We start from the raw sequence: 17237 nt of genomic DNA, 5'->3' as shown, positions 1-17237 counted from the left end.
ATGGCTTCTTCAGCTCATCGTTAATAACAACAATAATAGCACACACACATATATATAAAGCTGTGTGCCAGGCACCATTCTCAGTGCTTTACATATATTCAACTAATCCTCAGAACAATAGTAGATACTATTTCAGTTTTACAGATCTTTTTTTCTTTTAACTGAGGCACAGAGAGGCCAAGTAACTAGCCTAGGGCCACACCGTTAATAAAAAGTAGAGCTAGGATTTGAGCCGAAATAGTCTTGCCTTAGAGCTCATGCACTTCACCACTACACTAGATTTACTGCCTTTCTAATTCTCTGTTAATAACTATTCCCCACCCTATTCCCTGCAGTCTCCTTATCACCTCACTTTCTCCTCTGCCTGGACCATAGCTGGCACCCAAGGAAAATCCCATAACAGACCGAGGATCTCCTTTAGGTAGGCAGAGAGACCTGCCACTATAAACTTTTCTTAGAGAAGGTGGGACTCTTTGGATTTTGCTGAGCTGGCACTGTCTTTGAACTCACAAATCCCTTTCTTCCAAGGTAGATACGAGCTGGAGAGTGGGGGGTGGGGAGCAGCAGGATTATGGTCACCCCATCAGACCCTTTCCCTGTGCTGAAACCATGTGGACCAAAACAGTAGTCAGCACCGAGCACCGTAAGGACTGCTAGATTGTTCGCTATGAACCACATTCTGGGTACCATCTCACCACTGCCTTACAGGTATGATAACCATTTCCTATCCAAGATTTGAAAGAATTTCAGAGTAACTCCTGTGTGTATCCCTACCCACACTGTGCCTAAGAACTGGGATGAACCCAGCCATACCATACTGGTTCCTCCAAACCAGGCTTCTTGATGGAACACAGAGAAGCATCAGGGCACTGGTCAGAGGTCAGCTTTCAGTGCTGCATCATGGCTTTGGAGAAGCCCCTGCTTCTGCATTCATCCCTTCACAGCTCTCATAGCACATTCCCAGACTTGAGGGAGGGAGGCTTCCAAGTTATTAGAATCAGGGTATGTTTGTGTGGGCGAGGGTGAATGATGGAAAGGACAGATGTCTCCTTATGTCACATTCCATCATGTCTAGGGAGGAGGCAAGGACCTTTAAAGCCTTAGGGCTCTGTTGGGACCTGGGTGGAAGGAAGCACCTTCAAGCAGAGAGACATCGGTGCACCTGGTAGGTGTAAAGTGGGGTCGACTGGATGGGATAGGGGATGTTTGGGTTCTCTCTAAAGGTCCATGTTAGGGAGCAGGAGGCCTGGGTTTTGTTTCTCTGGTTCTCAGTAAGTCAGTCTCTGTCCTAAAACAACCCTCCTAGCTCATCACCTTAAAATGAAGGGTCTGTGCCCAAGGGCTGCATATACTTTGGTGGAAAACAAATTGGGATCTGCTTCTGCCGTTGCCCCCTAAAACCCAACCAGTCAGTCTCAGAGTCTGAGGATGGAGCAGAAAGAAAGACAAGGGACCAAATTTGGGAGCTTCATAGCCTCCTATTCTTACCTGTTCCTCTCAGGAGAGGCGAATTATCCCTTCCTCAGGAGCCATCGCCGTACACGCCCTTCTCTCCCACCCCCCCGCACCCCTCCTCCCCACTGGAACTGCTGCGTGGTTGCCAGGCACGGTTGCTAAGTCTCTGCATGGAAGGGTTGGCGTGGGCTGTGCTGCCACTAACATTACCATGGTGAATCAGGGGACACCTGGTATAGGCTTGGGGGGAGGGATCATGTAGATGTAAGCAACAACCCCCCTGGGACAGAATGAGCCTAAAAGGTGATGGTCTTGAGCACAACTTCAGGTGGGGGTTGAGTCAGCCAGGCATTGTGGTAGTGGTGATGGAGAGATCTAGACTGGGAAATAGGGGCCACTTTTATCATTTCAGTTGCTAGGGGATTAGTTTTGCCAAGGGAGCACGCCATTCCTCCTCTATACCCTCTGAGAGGGTGCAAGTGGGTATGCACCCTAGTCTGTCCTCCATAAAGCTGAGCAGAGCTCAGGCTGAGAACATTATGACCGCTAAATCCAGGCTTCTGGACTGGGGGAGAGAGCCTGCCTCAGCGAGAGGGCTCCATGGGTGCCCAAGGACAAACATCTTAGAATGAGAGTGTGGGCAGCTTCGATGGCTAAGACAGACTCCTGTCATGCTGCACCAGCAGCCCTGAGCACAGCACTGAGAGGGTAAGGAGTTAATGGTGTGTGTGTTGGGGGGGTGACCCTTTTTGAGCTTGGAGGCAGCTCTCCCCCAGAGTCGCACAAAGGCTGCGTGAAAGCCACCGCCTCCTCCCTCCACCGCGTGGAAGCTGGTTACTCATCTCCTCTCTGCGCCCGAACGCCACTGCCGCTAAAAATAACCCCCCCAGCCGTGGGCCAGCCCCTCCTGCACCCCAACCCCATGGAAACCAGCAGAGTGGCAGGCGGAGACCTTGAGTTCCATTCCCATCACCTCCCTGTCGGAGAAAACAAAGTCCGAGGCAGGAAGTCAGGGGCAGAACGCTGCTGGTCAGGCACCCTGACAAGCAGGAGAATGAAGGGTTAAAACGGCGGGAAGGTTGAAGAAATGGGGGCGGGCGCTGTCAGCTTGGCGAGAACAAGAAATCCCCTGCCCACTCGTGCAGGTCCCATCAGGCTTGGGGGACAAGAGCAGTGGGAAGGGGCGCCCAATCCCGGGCCCTAGGAGGCGGTCGTGCACGTGGGGGAGGTAGCAGCGAGGAGCCGTCCTCGCCGTGTCACATGCGCGCGCACACACACAGACAGGCACACACGTGTGCCTGGGTATATATAGTCCCCAGTCGCTGGGCCCGCCGCTCTGCAGTGGGCGCCGGCTCCCCGGGCTGGGAGGGGGCTTTCGGGGCGGGTGGGAGGGTGGGGGGCCGGGGTGGGGTGGGGCAGGATGCTGGATGGCCAGCTATTCTCCGAGGGGCCCGATAGCCCCCGGGAGCTCCAGGATGAGGAGTCTGGCAGCTGCCTCTGGGTGCAGAAATCAAAGCTGCTGGTGATCGAAGTGAAGACTATTTCCTGTCATTATAGTCGCCGCGCCCCTCCTCGACAGCTCATGGACTTCCAGGCCAGCCACTGGGCCCGCGGGCCCCAGAGCCGCACGTGAGTGAAGGAGGGGTAAGGGGAAGAGAGTGGTGGGGCAGGGATTGGGGTCTGGACCTTCCCGTGGGCACCAGCCAGGGCTGCTGTTCCCCCTTCTCTTTCCCACGCCTCCCGCCACCCCATCCCGAGGGCTGGGGCTTGACTCATCCCGTTTGTTTGGGGAGACAGGAGTGGGCGTGAGAAAGGGCAGGTGAGATGGGGCAGACGCTGTTAAAGTGTGTATGGAGAGATGGTGAGGAGTCCCGCTTCGACTTCAACCCTAACATATACGCACGTGCACACGCGCACCCACTCACACACTCCCCTCCACAAGGCGGCCCCAAGTGGTCTGCAGCGCTCCCAGCTCCCCGGACCTCGGCTCCCTTCCCCCACAAACTGCTCACCTGGGTTCCTGCTCATTGTCCCAGGTGTGGGCCGCGCCCGGGATCCCCTGAGCCGCCGCCCCGCCGGCCCTGGGCCTCCAGGGTGCTGCAGGAGGCGACCAACTGGCGGGCGGGGCCCCCGGCCGAGGCCCGAGCCCGGGAGCAAGAGAAAAGGAAAGCGGCATCGCAGGAGCGGGAGGCCAAGGAGACTGAGCGAAAAAGGCGCAAGGCTGGTGGGGCCCGAAGGAGTCCCCCTGCTCGGCCCCGCCCGGAGCCTCGGAACGCCCCTCGGGTGGCCCAGCCTGCAGGGCTCCCAGCTCTCTCACGGCCGGAGCGCCTGGGGTCCGTGGGGCGACCGCCCCGTCCATCCGCGCAGCCGCAGAGCAATCCAGGGGCGGCGTGGGCGGGGCCCTGGGGAGGTCGGCGGCCAGGGCCCCCCAGCTACGAAGCTCACCTGCTGCTGAGAGGTGCTGCCGGAATGGCCCCGCGACGCCGCTGGGACCGGCCGCCACCCTACGTGGCTCCACCCTCTTACGAAGGCCCCCACAGGACCCTGGGGACTAAGCGAGGACCCGAGCCCTCGCAGGCGCCCGCCTCTTCAACCCCTCCTCCGACCAGGACAGAGGGAGGGTGCGCAAAGAAGAGGCTAGATCCTCGGATCTACCGGGACGTCCTAGGGGCCTGGGGTCTCCGTCAGGGCCGGGGTCTCCTGGGGGGATCCCCAGGCTGTGGAACAGCCAGGCCAAGGCTGGAGTCCGGTAAGGGGGCCGCGGAGAGAAGCCTGAGGCTGGCTGCTGCTGCTGGCCTGAAGAGTGGTAGCGACGGCCATCCCCAAGCCAAAGCTACTGGGAACCCAGGCACGGAGACAGTTCCTGCGGGGTCTGCACCTGCCACTCCCAGCCCCCCGCGCCCTGCTCCCAGGTCCAGGCCCCATCCCAAGGGCTCCGGGGAAGGGAGAGAAGGGAGAGAACAGAGCTGGCTCCCCAAGTGCTGGATGCCCTCCGTTAAAAAGCAGCCGCCCCGACATAGCCAGACCCTCCCCAGACCCTGGGCTCCGGGAGGCACGGGATGGAGGGAGTCCCTGGGTCATAGAGAGGAGGCAGGACCCGAGACCTTGGAGGGTTGGAAGGCGACCCGCCGCCCCCACACCCTGCCCCGAAGTTCCCGTGGCCCGGCTCGTGGGGAAGGCGTCTTTGTCATTGACGCCACTTGCGTGGTGATACGGTCCCAGTATGTTCCGACCCCTCGAACCCAGCATGTGCAGCTTTTGCCCGCTGGGGTGCCGCGCCTTGTGGGGAATGCCCCCACCCAACTGAAGCCCAACAAGGAGGAGGGAGAGGGGGCCGCGGTCCTTCCCTCCCCTTGCCGAAAGCTGCTGTTGAGCAGTCGCCCTTCACACCAGCCCGGTGGGGGACGTGGGCTCGAAGCTGAGGGCGGGAAGTCCGCAGACTCCTCACTGGAGGAGCGCGCCTCCCGCATCTTGGGGCTCCCGGTCGGCGAAGTAAACCTGCAGGATGCCCCCACGCAGCCAGGTAGCCCAGAGCATTCAGCCTTAGGCCCAGCGGCTTCGGGAGGCGCGCGCGGTGCCGAGGGCTCGGAGGAAGTGGCGGCGGTCCCGCGGCGCGCAGGCCGGGGCTGGGCGCGGACCCCGGGGCCCTATGCCGGGGCCCTGCGGGAAGCCGTGTCCCGCATCCGCCGCCACACCGCCCCGGACTCCGACTCCGACGAAGCTGCGGAGCTCAGCGTCCATAGCAGCTCTTCTGATGGAAGCGACACAGAAGCCTCGGGCGCCTCCTGGCGGAACGAGAGGACCGGGCCCCCGGAAGGCGGGAAGGCAGCCGAGCTGAGCGACAATATCCGAGAGATTCTGGATGTCATCAGCCGAACCGAGGAGGTCCTCTTCGGGGGCGAGGGACACTAAGCGGACCCCACAGGGAAATAGGGAGCGACAGTGAGAGGCCCTTTATTGTATTTGTGTCCCCTTTCTTCCTCACAGACTTCCTTGTACCTCTTACCTATACCCGTTCCCGTACTCAAAATAGAAGGCGCACAGATGAAAGGAAAGGGAGCATATGTCAATTCATGATTTTTTTTTTTTTTTTCAGGAGAGATGAGGGTGCGCAGTAGACTTTAACTTTTGCTCCATTCAGGGCACTCGGGTAAGGTCTTCAGCAGGGGCCGACGCACTAGGCATGGAGTTGAGCAGAGAGGCCTAGCCAGGATAAGGCAGGAGAACAGGGATGAGATAGTCATAGGGCAACTTCAGGGCAGGGCCTCTGGGCAGGAGGGGGAAAGTGATGGAGAGGATTCGGACTGAGGTGACCAGGTGATGGAGAGGCCCTTGGCAGAAGAGGAGGGGCTCTTGGCAGAAGCCACCAGCAAAGCAGAAAGAGGACTCACTTTGGTGTCACAGGTTTTGGCTCCCAATCCCAACTCTGACACTGGTTTGCTGGGTGACCTTAGGCAAGTCGCCTCCCCTCTCCAGGCCCTATAGTATGTAAAACAGGGGAGTTCTAACGTCCATCCCTGATGTTTTGGAGTCCTTGGGGAGGCGTTTATCTACTCCTCGCCTCCACAAGCCAAGACAGTTAGGAATAAGTGAACAGAGTCTGAGGGTCCCTGGGTGGCTTCTTTGACACCTGCATTCACTCTCAATTCAAGAGACTGTGCAGTGTTTGCAGAAGAGCCGAGTAAGTGGGCAAGGGCTTCTATTCCAGTCTCGGGTTTAGGCGTAGGACCCCCAAGGCAGTGCAGGGTGGTGGCCTTGTCACTGTCCCTGGCTTGTGGTGGTCTGAGCTGAGCGGCTTGGGACTTTTTTAGGCCTTCCCCTTTTCCTCCTCCCCGGCGTTCCTTAGCGATGCTCTGAATAGTTACCACGATTTCCCACTCAGGTGGTATCACCCATCTGAAAGAACCCTGAGAATGTCTTGCACGTCTGCCTCTTCCAGAAACCAGCCAGGGAAGGAAGAGGGAGGCTGGTCCCCAAAAGCCTGTAGGTGTGGGGTGTGATACTCGCTGTAGCCACTACGGGGCGCGCGCAGGTCGCGGATTTCCCTGGTAGCTAGTCCGCGAGTCCCTCCAACCCCGGCACTGCCAGTTAATCAATTGCTCCCGAGTTACTGCGCGCGTGTCCCCCGCCTTGCTGTCTCCAGTCTTGCGAGATCGGGAGCAGGCCTCTGGCCTTGCAGACCTCTGGAGCGCGCGGAGCCCCTCTTTGTACTATCCACACCAAACGGCTTGGGACCCAGACATTGAAGTATTTTTTTTTTCTTCGATCTCGGGCACCTCTTCTGTCTCTATTTACTAGCCATGTGAACTTGGTCAAATCACTTCACCTCCCTGAGCCTCAGTTTCCTCATCCGTCAAATGGGGGTTTATAAACACCTACCTCGCAGGGTTGTTGTGAGGACTTAATGCGATAATGTATGTAAAGCGCCTTGCACAGTGCCTGGTACACAGTAGGCGCTCAATAAATCTAAGCTTCCCTTTGTCCAGCCTTGACATCTTCTTCCTTTCACCGACCTATTCCCCATAGTGTCCCTCCCCCAGGGCTCCTGCGCTTCTTCCCGCCTGGTGGGCGGTGGAGGAGACTCCTTTATTGGATGGAAACTCCCTGCCCACCCCTGTCTCCCCCAGGCCGGACTCTCTGTTCCTTGCCCCCCACCCCACCCCCGCTGGCTCTTCCCATTGCCCCGATGCCCTCCCCCCACCCCCCATTCCGGGCAAGGGCTGAGTCAGCCTGGGTAAATTTAGCCGCCGACTCGGCAGACTCGGCAGGCGCGGGGGCTTCGCTCAGACTCAGTCTCCGAGTCCTGGCCCGGCCCTCGGCCCCGCCTCTGCCCCCCACCCCCACGGAGTCCTGCCAACTCCAACTCAGGCTCAGCGTTCAGATCCCAAGCCCCGCTCTCAAACCGCGTATAGTTTTGGTCTCCAATTATCTCAGTGTCACTCCCCACCCGCACCAGGAGAGGCTGGGCAGGACGGGGAGGGGGCAGAGTAGGGAGGCCGCTGGACCGGACCCTAAGCCGGGCCTTGGTTCAGTGGAATGGGGCGGGGGGAGGGTGTCCTCTTTGGGCTTTGAACCTAAATGGAGAACCTCGGTCAGAGTCACCCAGGAAGGTCCTTCCATCCCAGAAGCTGCCTGGAACCCACACTGCCAGGTTTCAAGTTAGCTCTTGCTGGAGGAAGTAAAGTAATTGGGGTTCACCTTGGGCAGAGATCAAAGGTTCCTGAGTTCTGTCTCCCTTCCACCTACAATTCTAACTTCTACCGATTATAACTACTGAGCATTTACTGAGCACCTGAGGGGAACCAGGCACTAAGCTGGGTTCCAGGAAAGAGATGAGTAACACCTGCCTGACAATGGGGTGAAGAGGAAAACACACAAATAATGATAGATTGAGCAGTGGGTGTTAAGTACTCTAAGGAATCAAACAAGGCAGATTGTATGGATTTTATGAGATCAGGAAAGGCTCCGTGGAGGAGGTGGCATCCGAGATAGAATTCGGGGAAAGAGGTTCCAAGTGGAGGGAAGAGCAAAAATAGAGGCATGGACATAGGGGAACAGGGTATGTTTAGGAAATTATCAAATGGTCTGGTTTGACTGGAGTTGAGGATACATTCAGAGGAGTTGTGGAAGATAAAGGCAGGAGTGAAACCTGAGGCCAGGCTGGGGTGAGCCTGGTCCAGCTGAGGGGTGTGTGCCTTTGACCTCTGGGCCTGAGAAGAGGATGGACTTCAGGCTAGGAGGAAGACTGAGGAAGACCAGGGCAGTGGCGAGAGCATCTGCCTGGAATTTGCTGTAGCCCAGGGGCTCCAGGGCTCTGGGGCTGGCAGGAGAGGTGAGCTGCATGGGAAAGTGGAGGGGCTGGCCTTGTGGAGGTGGGCTCCACTATGCTGCCTGGGCCTCTTTGAGGCTGAGCACACAGGAGGCCAGTTTCTAAGAGCTTACCCACACTGCTATCACTGTTAGAGAACTATGGTAGTGTTGTGTTCAGAACACGGACTCTGGGACCTGGCAGCCTGGGTTTAAATCTTGTACCTACCTCATACTAGCTGTATGACCTTGGGCAATTACTCAACCTCTCTGTGCCTTGGTATCCTCAGTTATAAAATGAGGTTATTAATAGTGCTTTTTCATAGGCTTGTTGGGAGGATGAAATGATTCAATATGTAAAGCACTTGGAACAACGCCTGGTACATAGTAAGTGATATATGTGTTAAGCTCTGATTATTTATTTCTCTCTAGGGCTATGTCATTAGTGTTGGGGTATCAGGCTAGGAGATGGGAAGAGAGAAGTAGAGGTAAGCGAAGAGGAGGAACAGGCAGCAGAGGCGGAGAGTAGAGGGGATCCCTGGGGTGGAGACAAACAGCCCCTTGAACGGGTGAATGGTGTACTGGGAGCACTTGGGTGGTTAAGATGCCAGTGCACTAGCCGCGCCCCCCCCACCCAGGACTCCCTTTATCTTTGCCTAAGGGTGGAATCAGCACCAGCTGCTAAAGATCTGGGGAGAAAGGGAGAGAGAGGAGAAGAGGAGGAGCTAGTGCAGGTCTCCGGGCCAGCCCTTGGTGAGCCATATCTCAGACTGGCCCTGCAGGGCCCTGTGGGTGGGAGGCTGGAGACTCCCTGCTGTGAAAATGACTTCTAAATCTGGCTGTGTCTGCCAGCCAGCCAGCCTCAAGACAGAGGCCACAACTACCTCTCTCCTCCCACCCCCACCTTGGGACAGCCTCACAGGTCAGGAGTAGGACGGCAAAGCTGGAGGGTGTGGTCAGGTGGGGGCAGCAGCCCTCAGGTCAGCGCAGGATGCTCCTACCCTCCCAATAGCCAGGTTCTTCTCAGGGAAGCCCTTTTCTGAATGGGTCCCGGTTAATGTGGCCTTAGAGGAGCTAAGAGCCCCCTCCCCCTTCAGACTTTCAGGAGAGCCCTGGGACTTCCCTAGATCGGCCACAAATGGGTAATGAAACAAAGAACCAGGCCATAACTCTGGCGTGTGTGGAAGTGTGTGAGGAGGAGAGGACAAGCCAAGATGGCTGAACATGAATAGTAGTGGTAGTGTGCAAAATGTGTCTGTGGGGAAGAGAGTCGGCATTCACTCAGTTATTCATTTGTTCACACACCCATTAAACCTGCATGCCAGGCCCTAGGGACACACAAGAGACTCAGACATGTTACCTATCTTCAGGGAGCTCACAAATCTAGGGTGTGTGTGAGACAGGGTAAGTAAGGGATGTGGAAGAGGAAACTACAGAGTCATCACCGTGCAGGCGGTACAATATAGTATATGTTGATGAAGACATTCCAGAGGGTCTACGTGAGCATGAAGGAAGGAACAGCTCCCAAACTATGACTTCTGGGGAGTCAAAATATACCCAAGGCCTCTGGGAGACCAGTCACTGAGGGTGCACCGGTTAGTGAAGGAAGGCTCAGCCTGGACACTCTTCTCTCTTCTGTGTGTCCTGGCATGGGGTAGGCTCCCTCCCTTGAAGCCCCTGGTACTACATAGCCTTTGTGAATCTTTTTTAGAGAAGACTTGCTTCATCCATCCATCTATCTATGCATGCATGCATCCATCTATACATCCCACCCATCCATTTATCCATTCAGCCACCAACTCATCTGTCATCCTTCCATCCATTTATCCATCTATCCATTCATTGATCCATCCATCCATCTATCTTAACGAGGGCATATGATGTGCCTAGCTCAGTGTTGCAAGAGATGCCAAGATGAACAAAACACAGAGTCCATGTCCTCAGAAAGCTAGAAGCCAATAGGAAACTGAATAACATACACAGATCACCACCCATGGAACAGCCAGTATGTGCTGTTAATGAAAGTCCTGCCAAGAAGGTGCTTCAGGAGGCAGGGCCACTTTGCCAAGGGAAATTAGAAGAGCTTCAAGAGGAAGGAAGCTTTGAGGTGGATTTCAGCAGGGGGAGATGGGGAAGAGGTTCATTCCAAGGTGTGAGTGAAGGTAGAGAGGTGGGAAAGCGCACAGATTTCACTGGGAGCAAAGGCACTGGGGAAGGCAGAGCTGCAGAGGGATGGGATCCTGGAATGATGTGTGGGAGCCAAATCATGAAGTGTCCCTGGGAAGCAAGGATAAAACATTTGAGCTTTAGTAAGAGGAATTGACGGAGAGGTGAGGGGCAGAGAGTTTTTGTAGAATTCCCTACTGGACCATGAGCTACTCAAGAGTAGTGCCTTTGATTTAGCTTCATATCACCTACGAGCTTGGCCTGGAGCAGGCTCTCAGCAAATGCTGGCAGAAGGAAGGAACAAATGATAAAACTGTGCCACAGGAACACTGGCACAGCAATTCAGGGTCAACATATAGGGGGAGGGGTGGCTGCTGCCTGATGTGACCACCCCCTGCTGGGAGGGATGACCCTGTTTCCTTTGCTGGGGTCTCGCAGGAGCTCTCCCAAGAGGCACCACAAGGTGGCGCTGTTCCAACTGTAGCACTGAGTTCTGCCAAGGTCCTTGACACCGGCAGCTGGTGAACTGCCTGTTCAAGAACTGTCCGGGGATGGTCAGAACTTCTTTTCAGCAAGTCCTGAGGCAGAATGAAGAGTCTGCGTGCAGCTCTGCAAGAGAAGAGTCGACAGATCTTAACCCCAATGAAAGTACAGGCCTCACCCATCCATTCATCTGACAGGATCTACTATGTGCCAGGTACAATGTTAGGCTCTTGGAAAACAACAGTGACGAAGACACAGTCTCTGCCCTCCAGGAGCTCACCATCCAGTCCTGTCCAAATCTTCCTTTGCTATCTTTCTCTATCTCTCTCTTTTACACACACACAGACACACACACACCTGTTCCCCAGGGCCAATCCCCTTGACCTGGGAAGCCATCTCCATGTGAAATCTACTCTTCGGCACTGCTCACCCCTTCAAATCCAAGTTTCTCCCTATGGTTACTGCATGGCCACATTAGCGTGAGCCCTGGATGCTCCTTCCTGGGATGGCTCCTCTGGCTCTTCCCCTGAGCTCCCTCACGAGCCCTTTCCTATTCTTTCTCCCCACCTCCCCCATCATACCCACACTACTCTGCCAGCCCTGAAAGCTTTAGGGACCTCCCTAAAGTACACCTGGTATGGGATGCGGCCTCCTAATACCCTAGAGCTCAGGAGGCTACAGGGACATGAAGGTGGATCCACAGAAGGGCCCTGGGAGACCCTGGCACCACAAACCCAGAGATGGGGCGTTGGAGAGTCCAGAAAACCAAATACCTCAAGACATGCCCCTCCGTGGCTTGAGGGCTCTGCCTACCAAACCTGTCCCCAGACAGGCTGCCTTCTCTTCTCACCTGCTTTGGAGGCACCAGGGCTCTCCCTGGCTGCAACTCCATACTGGTGGGGAGGTGAAGCATTATGGGACATTGTCCACTTTCCCATCATGCTCCAGGGCTCCACTCAGCCCTTGGCGGGTTTGGGAGAGGAGAGGAGGGAGGGTTGGTGCTGAGAGTGGGAGCCAGGCCCATCGAGGTCCCGGGAGTGAATGCCGCATTGTTGGCCAGGCCAGAGTCACAGATAATTACCTCAATTAGTGACAATGGGAGAGTAATAAATACAGGCTTAGTGTCTCCTACCCCACCAGGGCTCCAAAGATTAATCCAGGCTGACGGGCGGGCCCTGAAAGGCGTGATGGACAATTCATTAAACTCCCCAAATGCCGCACAACCTGGGCGTGAAGGCTGAGTTAGCCCCCTGGGGGCTGCGCCTTTGTCCCGATTGTGTGTCTCCGCCACAGCAGAGCCGGGCAGCCCCCAGAGAGCGGGGAGGTGAGTGGGGCTCCCCGAGCCGGGCCAGGCGGCGGGGGGATTAGGCCTCGGTCCGGCCTTGGTTGCCCTGGCACACCAGCCCGGCCGGGCTGGAATGTCCGTGGGGGGGAGCCGGCCGAGCGGAGGGGCGGGGCCGACAAGGTGGGGTAAGGGGGGCGCACAAAACCGGGGGCAGGAGGAGTTAATTAGACGCCAGCCGAGGAGGGCGAGGGGCCACAATAGGGCTGAGGGTCCGCCAGGGCCGGCCGCTTCACTTCCGAGGATTAATAGGGAGGAGAGAAAAGGGAGGGGTTTGGCTCTGGGGGAGGAGAGCTGGGAGCTTTCCAGGATGGCACTGCCCCCTCTTGCCCAGCTTGCTACCTACTTGGCAAGTGGCTGGGAAGCAGGAGGCTCTGGCAGCCTGGGCAGGTGCCCCCCAGCATCCTACAGAGTGGCTCTTTCTTCCTTGTGTGGCACCTACGTTGGTAGGATGATTGGACAGGGAGGAGAGAAAGGACCCTCTCATTTATCAGGGAAGTAGTAGAAGCAGGAATGTTTAGGGGCCCTGTTCTCAATGTCCCCCCTGCCCCCTGCCCAACCTACTCTGAGACAGGACCAGGAGCCTGAAGATTTACCGTTCCTGATGAGGCTGCCAGGTTAAAGCCAAGAAATCTGTAGGAGGGGCTGGAGCTGGTGTGAGCGCATGGGAGTAGGGGCTGCTGTGTGCGTGTACATACACGGGCATGTGCTTGTATGTGCAGACATGCTTGTGCACAGGGCATTCAGCAGGCCCTCTGTTAATGTCTGTTGAGTGAATGAATGAATTTTGGTGTTGGGTGTGAGGAGGAGAAGTGGCGCTGGGCTCCACCGTGACACACAGTGAATGGACTTGGGCCCTTTCATTCTGAGCTTCCAGCCATGGCCCAAGGAGGATGGGGACCCCACTTCTGAGCAGATGAGCAAATGTCCAGGAAAAATGAAGTGGCAGTGGCTCCTTCCCTTTGAAAAGGGCAAAAAAAAAAAAAAAAAAAAAAAAAAAGCAGTAGCCTCTTGGAAGCCCCACTTCCTCCTGGGCCCCAGGGAACAGGGCAGCCCTGGCTCCTCCCTAGGAGCCACCCCACCCTATACCCTCCCAGGGGATGACAAGGGAGCGAGTTGGCGGCAGTTCCCTGGGCATATTTATAACCTGCTGCTCGCTCACCAGCGTCTGCTTTTAGCCCAGACGGGGGAGGGGGCAGGGGGGTGGTCTGTCTCATGCTGGGCGCCCTGGCTGGGTGTGGAAAGAGTGAGTAAGGGTGAGTGGTGGGCAGCTCTGCATGGATATTCCTGCTCACACCACAGCCAAACAGCTTATTTTCTCCTCATTTTGTTATTTTTCTCCCTCTGGCCTGGAGAGGAGGACTGAGCCAGCCTGAGGTTGGGGGGTGGGTGCTAGACCCTGGGGTATTTGCAGCCCCACTGACAGGATTTTTCCAGGGTGCGTGTGGCAGGGTGTGTGTGGTGCCAGCTTGCTGACCCTCCGGGGACTGTGCAGGCTCAGTCCTCTCAGCTTTTCCGCCCTCCCCCCGCCCAGGATATTTCAGGACGAGTGCCTCCCTCACTCATTGAGGCCGACCCTGTGTCCGGGGTCCCTGCCAGTCTCAGATCCCACCTGAAGATCAGAGGTGGGCGGGAGGATAGCCTGGGTAGATAGGGCTAGCTGGGGCATTAGGCCCATTCCTGATAGCACTAGCCTATGGTGACCCCCCTGAGCCCGCTCTGGGCCCTAAGACCTTTGTGAGGCCTCTCTCTAGGCACAGCTGCTTTCCTCCCCAGGATTTACCTGCCCGGTGTGAGGATGGCACAGATGATCATAATAAATAATTAGCTCCTATGTAGTGCTTTGCAGATCCTACAGCCCTTTTGCTTGCTTTTTTCCTTTTTATCATTGCACGCCCCCTTGAGGGCCCAGCCCCATTCTGTACTTCCCTACCCCCTCCCTTGAAGTCCCAGTGCCTGGAAGTGAAGGGCCTCCATGCTGAGGACTTGAGTATGGGAGTCTGTCCTTCAACCTCATGCATGTTCAGAGGGCTTTACACTTCACTGAGCTCTCACTGCACTGCTCCCATTATCGTGACAACATCTGTTGATGTGCTTGATTCCCTGGCCAGACTGTAAACTTCTCCAGGCAGGCTCTATGGCTCATATATCACTATATCCCCAGCATTTGGCATATATGCCTGGCACAGAAGAGGTGTCAGCAAGTGCTCAGACGACACGAGGTTTCACATACATGGTCTCGTCTGAACTTTATCACCTTCCTGAAGAAGACTAAGTACCTAATAACCATCCCTGTTGAATAGACAAAGCCACTGAGGCTGAGAAAAGAACGGAATTTTTGAAAGTCCAGTTAGGACCAGAACAGGATTCACTTTTTCCCTTGCTCTTCTTCCAGCTCCTATGTGTCAGCTCAGCTCAGAGCCTCCCAGCTTCCAGGCCTGAAAGCAGATATTGATTCTAGTTTTTAGAGTTAGAAATTAGGCAAGAGTGGTTGGGTACAGCCGCGAACCTTTCGACTCCCCACCATGCTGCTCCTCCCCGAATCTGGGTATTGTCTAGCAGGGTCCCAAGCCCCCCTCCTGCCTCTGGCAGCCCATTAACTTCATGCTTTGGGATCTGGGCGATCTAATAACTCGTTGGATTATAGACTGGACATTCTTTGCAGGGGGTTCTTTCCTGGAAACCAAGGCCTGTCAGGTGCCTTCTACCCAGGATCAATAAGATTTCTATTCCTCCCCCTCAACTGCCCATCAGAGCTGAGCTGATGCTAGCTTGCTGGATGGAGAGAAAGGAAAAGGGATGTCATTGCAGGGTTGAGCAGCTCCTGGCTCCACTTCCCTACCCCCACACATATCCCAAAGGCCAACAGGGGTCAGAGTTCACACAGCCAGGGAGAGGTGGGAGGCAGCAACAACAGCAAGAGTCCTGGGGAGAGGGGGAAATGCTCTAGTAGGCTGGGATCAGTTGTTGCCCTTGGGGGTGTGGTGCTTCATAGCTCCCCCCTGCTCTTTGGGTCCTCCCCTAGGGGGAAGTGTTAGGATGAGGGACAGGCATTAGAGCTTAGGAAGCGGTTGGTGTTTGTCTGAAGTAAGGTTAAGGCTAAGGGTGGACCTAGACCTAGGGAAAGGGAGTGGATTAGAGTTAGAGGTAGGTTTCAGGCTGTGGGCAGGATTAGTACTCCCCTCCAATCTGGTGAAATGCACACAGAGGTCTCATACTGGTGTTGTTACTAACAGAATCCTCATTTGGGCTCTTTATGGGAATGGCTAGCTTCATGGTTTGGTTATGGACCACACTTGGGTTTCCTTTCGGTAACACTGGTTTAAGTCTAGCCTCTATTTGAATTCTAACCCTACTGCTCCTTTCTTCTCCCCCATCATCATCTCTGAGCTTTTGGGTCCAGGAATAGAGCCTATCACCTGTTACCTGGATCCTACTTAGCCCAAGGTTTGGAAGCTGGCCTCCTAATATGGCATTTCCTTGTCTTGGGAAGGGGAGTGGCTTCCCCACTGCCCAACACCCTGACCACAGCTGGCCCAGATAGGCTTTGGGGTCCAAAAGCTGTACACCAGGAGCAGCAGCACCCTTTCTGTTTGGGGTTTCTCTTTCTCTTTCTTCTTTGGTTTCTTTTCAGAACACCATCATAGCTGTCACTCAGTTAGAGCGATTTTCACAGCAGCTCATCTGCATAGGAAAGGCAGGCTCCAAGTTTGTTTGTTTCATCCCCTCTCAGCAAGGGAAGAAACTGAGGAAGTTATGGACTTGCCTAATATCACAGAGCCAGTTGGTGTTCAAAGAGGAAGAAGGACCTCGCAGCATCTTTTGATTCCTGACCGGGTTCTTCTGGGGATCTGGATCCCCAGTGGCCTCATTAGGGTCATCCAAGGGACAGAATCTCAGAGTCCTCTTCTAGGGTCAGGAAACCAGTTCCCCAACAATGTATCCTATTTGTTTAAAGGAGGTAAGCAATAGTGTGTTCTGGATTCAAGGAAAAGCCACCAAGTCATTGATAAAAATAGAGATTTTATTCTGCAGAGGAAGATACTACATGGGTGGGGGCGAGGAGCCACTAATAGCTACAGTGGAAGGAAATACTGATTCCGGTATGCAAAGGCATCTTTGAGAAAGTGGGGAGAGGAAAAGAGGGGTCAGAAAAGGCTGGAGGGCAAAAGGAGAGAAGAATGGAGAGGATTGGGTTGGGTGGAGGTGGTCTCTGCAAACCAGGCTGGAACCCAGCACAATAAATAGTTTTATTTACAACAACCAAACTTGTGGCTTTTTATCCACGTTTCAGTGCAAATTATTTACACACTGATGAGGAGGCAGGACAGGAAGGGGGTAGGAGGTGGCTGAGGGAGGCATGGCTGGCAGCTGTTCAATGGCTCCAAGACAGAGGCTGGAAGAATGGGGATATTTCTGCGGGGTCCCCCAACCTCATGTTCCACATCACCACAGCTGCCCTTTCACCCTGAACCTCCCGCTTCAGCTGTAGGTGGGGAGGACAAAGGCCCTGGTGCTCAGGTGTGTGTTCAGGGTCTGCACCCTTGGCAGGAGAATGGGAAGGGCATGTGGGGACCTGGAAAAAACGGAGGATAAAGGAGAGGGAGAGAGGCAGGCAGATTGCTGGCGCGGTGGAGGAGACAGAGCTACACGTCAGGAGCTGACCCTGATGGAGGAGGGGACGAATCCTTCTCCCACCTCCTGGCCAAGCAGGGGGCAGTGCAACAAGGGGTCTCCTGCGGAGATGGAGGGAGGTAGGTCCGGGGCAGGTCAGTCAGGATGGCAAGAGGGTTCATGCCGCCCCAGGCAAGTGGTTTCAGGAGTCCCCAGGTAGGAGGAGGTGGGAGAACTGATCGGATACGTAGCGGTCGCGGAGTGTGGCTGAAGGGGCTGGGTGGGCGAGGATCTGGGTCTTAGGTGCCAGCGAATCTGTTTGGCGGTGGGCTTGCCGAGAACGCTCCTAGGGATGAGTCCGCGCAGCGCC

At 55.7% G+C, this 17237-nt stretch overlaps 1 protein-coding gene across 3 annotated transcripts; it reads left to right on the top strand.

Moving 5' to 3' along the window:
- Positions 1 to 43: 43 nt before the first annotated feature.
- Positions 44 to 6940, top strand: DDN (dendrin). Of its 3 annotated transcripts, none has more exons than XM_082352408.1 (3): positions 44 to 1165; positions 3013 to 3084; positions 3492 to 6940. In XM_082352408.1, the coding sequence occupies exons 1-3, from the start codon at positions 1005 to 1007 to the stop codon at positions 5365 to 5367; spliced, it is 2109 nt and encodes a 702-aa protein (XP_082208534.1). In that variant the 5' UTR covers positions 44 to 1004; the 3' UTR covers positions 5368 to 6940. The 3 variants fall into 3 exon arrangements, with proteins under 3 accessions (XP_082208534.1, XP_082208536.1, XP_082208535.1); XM_082352410.1 differs by having other exon boundaries at positions 2963 to 3084; XM_082352409.1 differs by lacking the exon at positions 44 to 1165 and having other exon boundaries at positions 2870 to 3084.
- Positions 6941 to 17237: the final 10297 nt, after the last annotated feature.

Source organism: Balaenoptera borealis (assembly GCF_965194805.1).
Source record: "Balaenoptera borealis genome assembly, chromosome: 13".
NCBI lineage: Eukaryota > Metazoa > Chordata > Mammalia > Artiodactyla > Balaenopteridae > Balaenoptera > Balaenoptera borealis.
Note: the sequence above shows the minus strand (reverse complement) of the source record. Positions and strands in the feature narration are given on the sequence as shown.

What these genes read in the sequence shown, in the direction of transcription:
- DDN (XM_082352408.1), top strand. Translation starts at nt 1,005, where the DNA reads ATGTTTGTGTGGGCGAGGGTGAATGATGGAAAGGACAGATGTCTCCTT. An exon ending in GAGAGACATCGGTGCACCTG is followed by an intron (nt 1,166 to 3,012) that starts GTAGGTGTAAAG and finishes CTGTCATTATAG; the next exon opens with TCGCCGCGCCCCTCCTCGAC. An exon ending in CGCGGGCCCCAGAGCCGCAC is followed by an intron (nt 3,085 to 3,491) that starts GTGAGTGAAGGA and finishes TCATTGTCCCAG; the next exon opens with GTGTGGGCCGCGCCCGGGAT.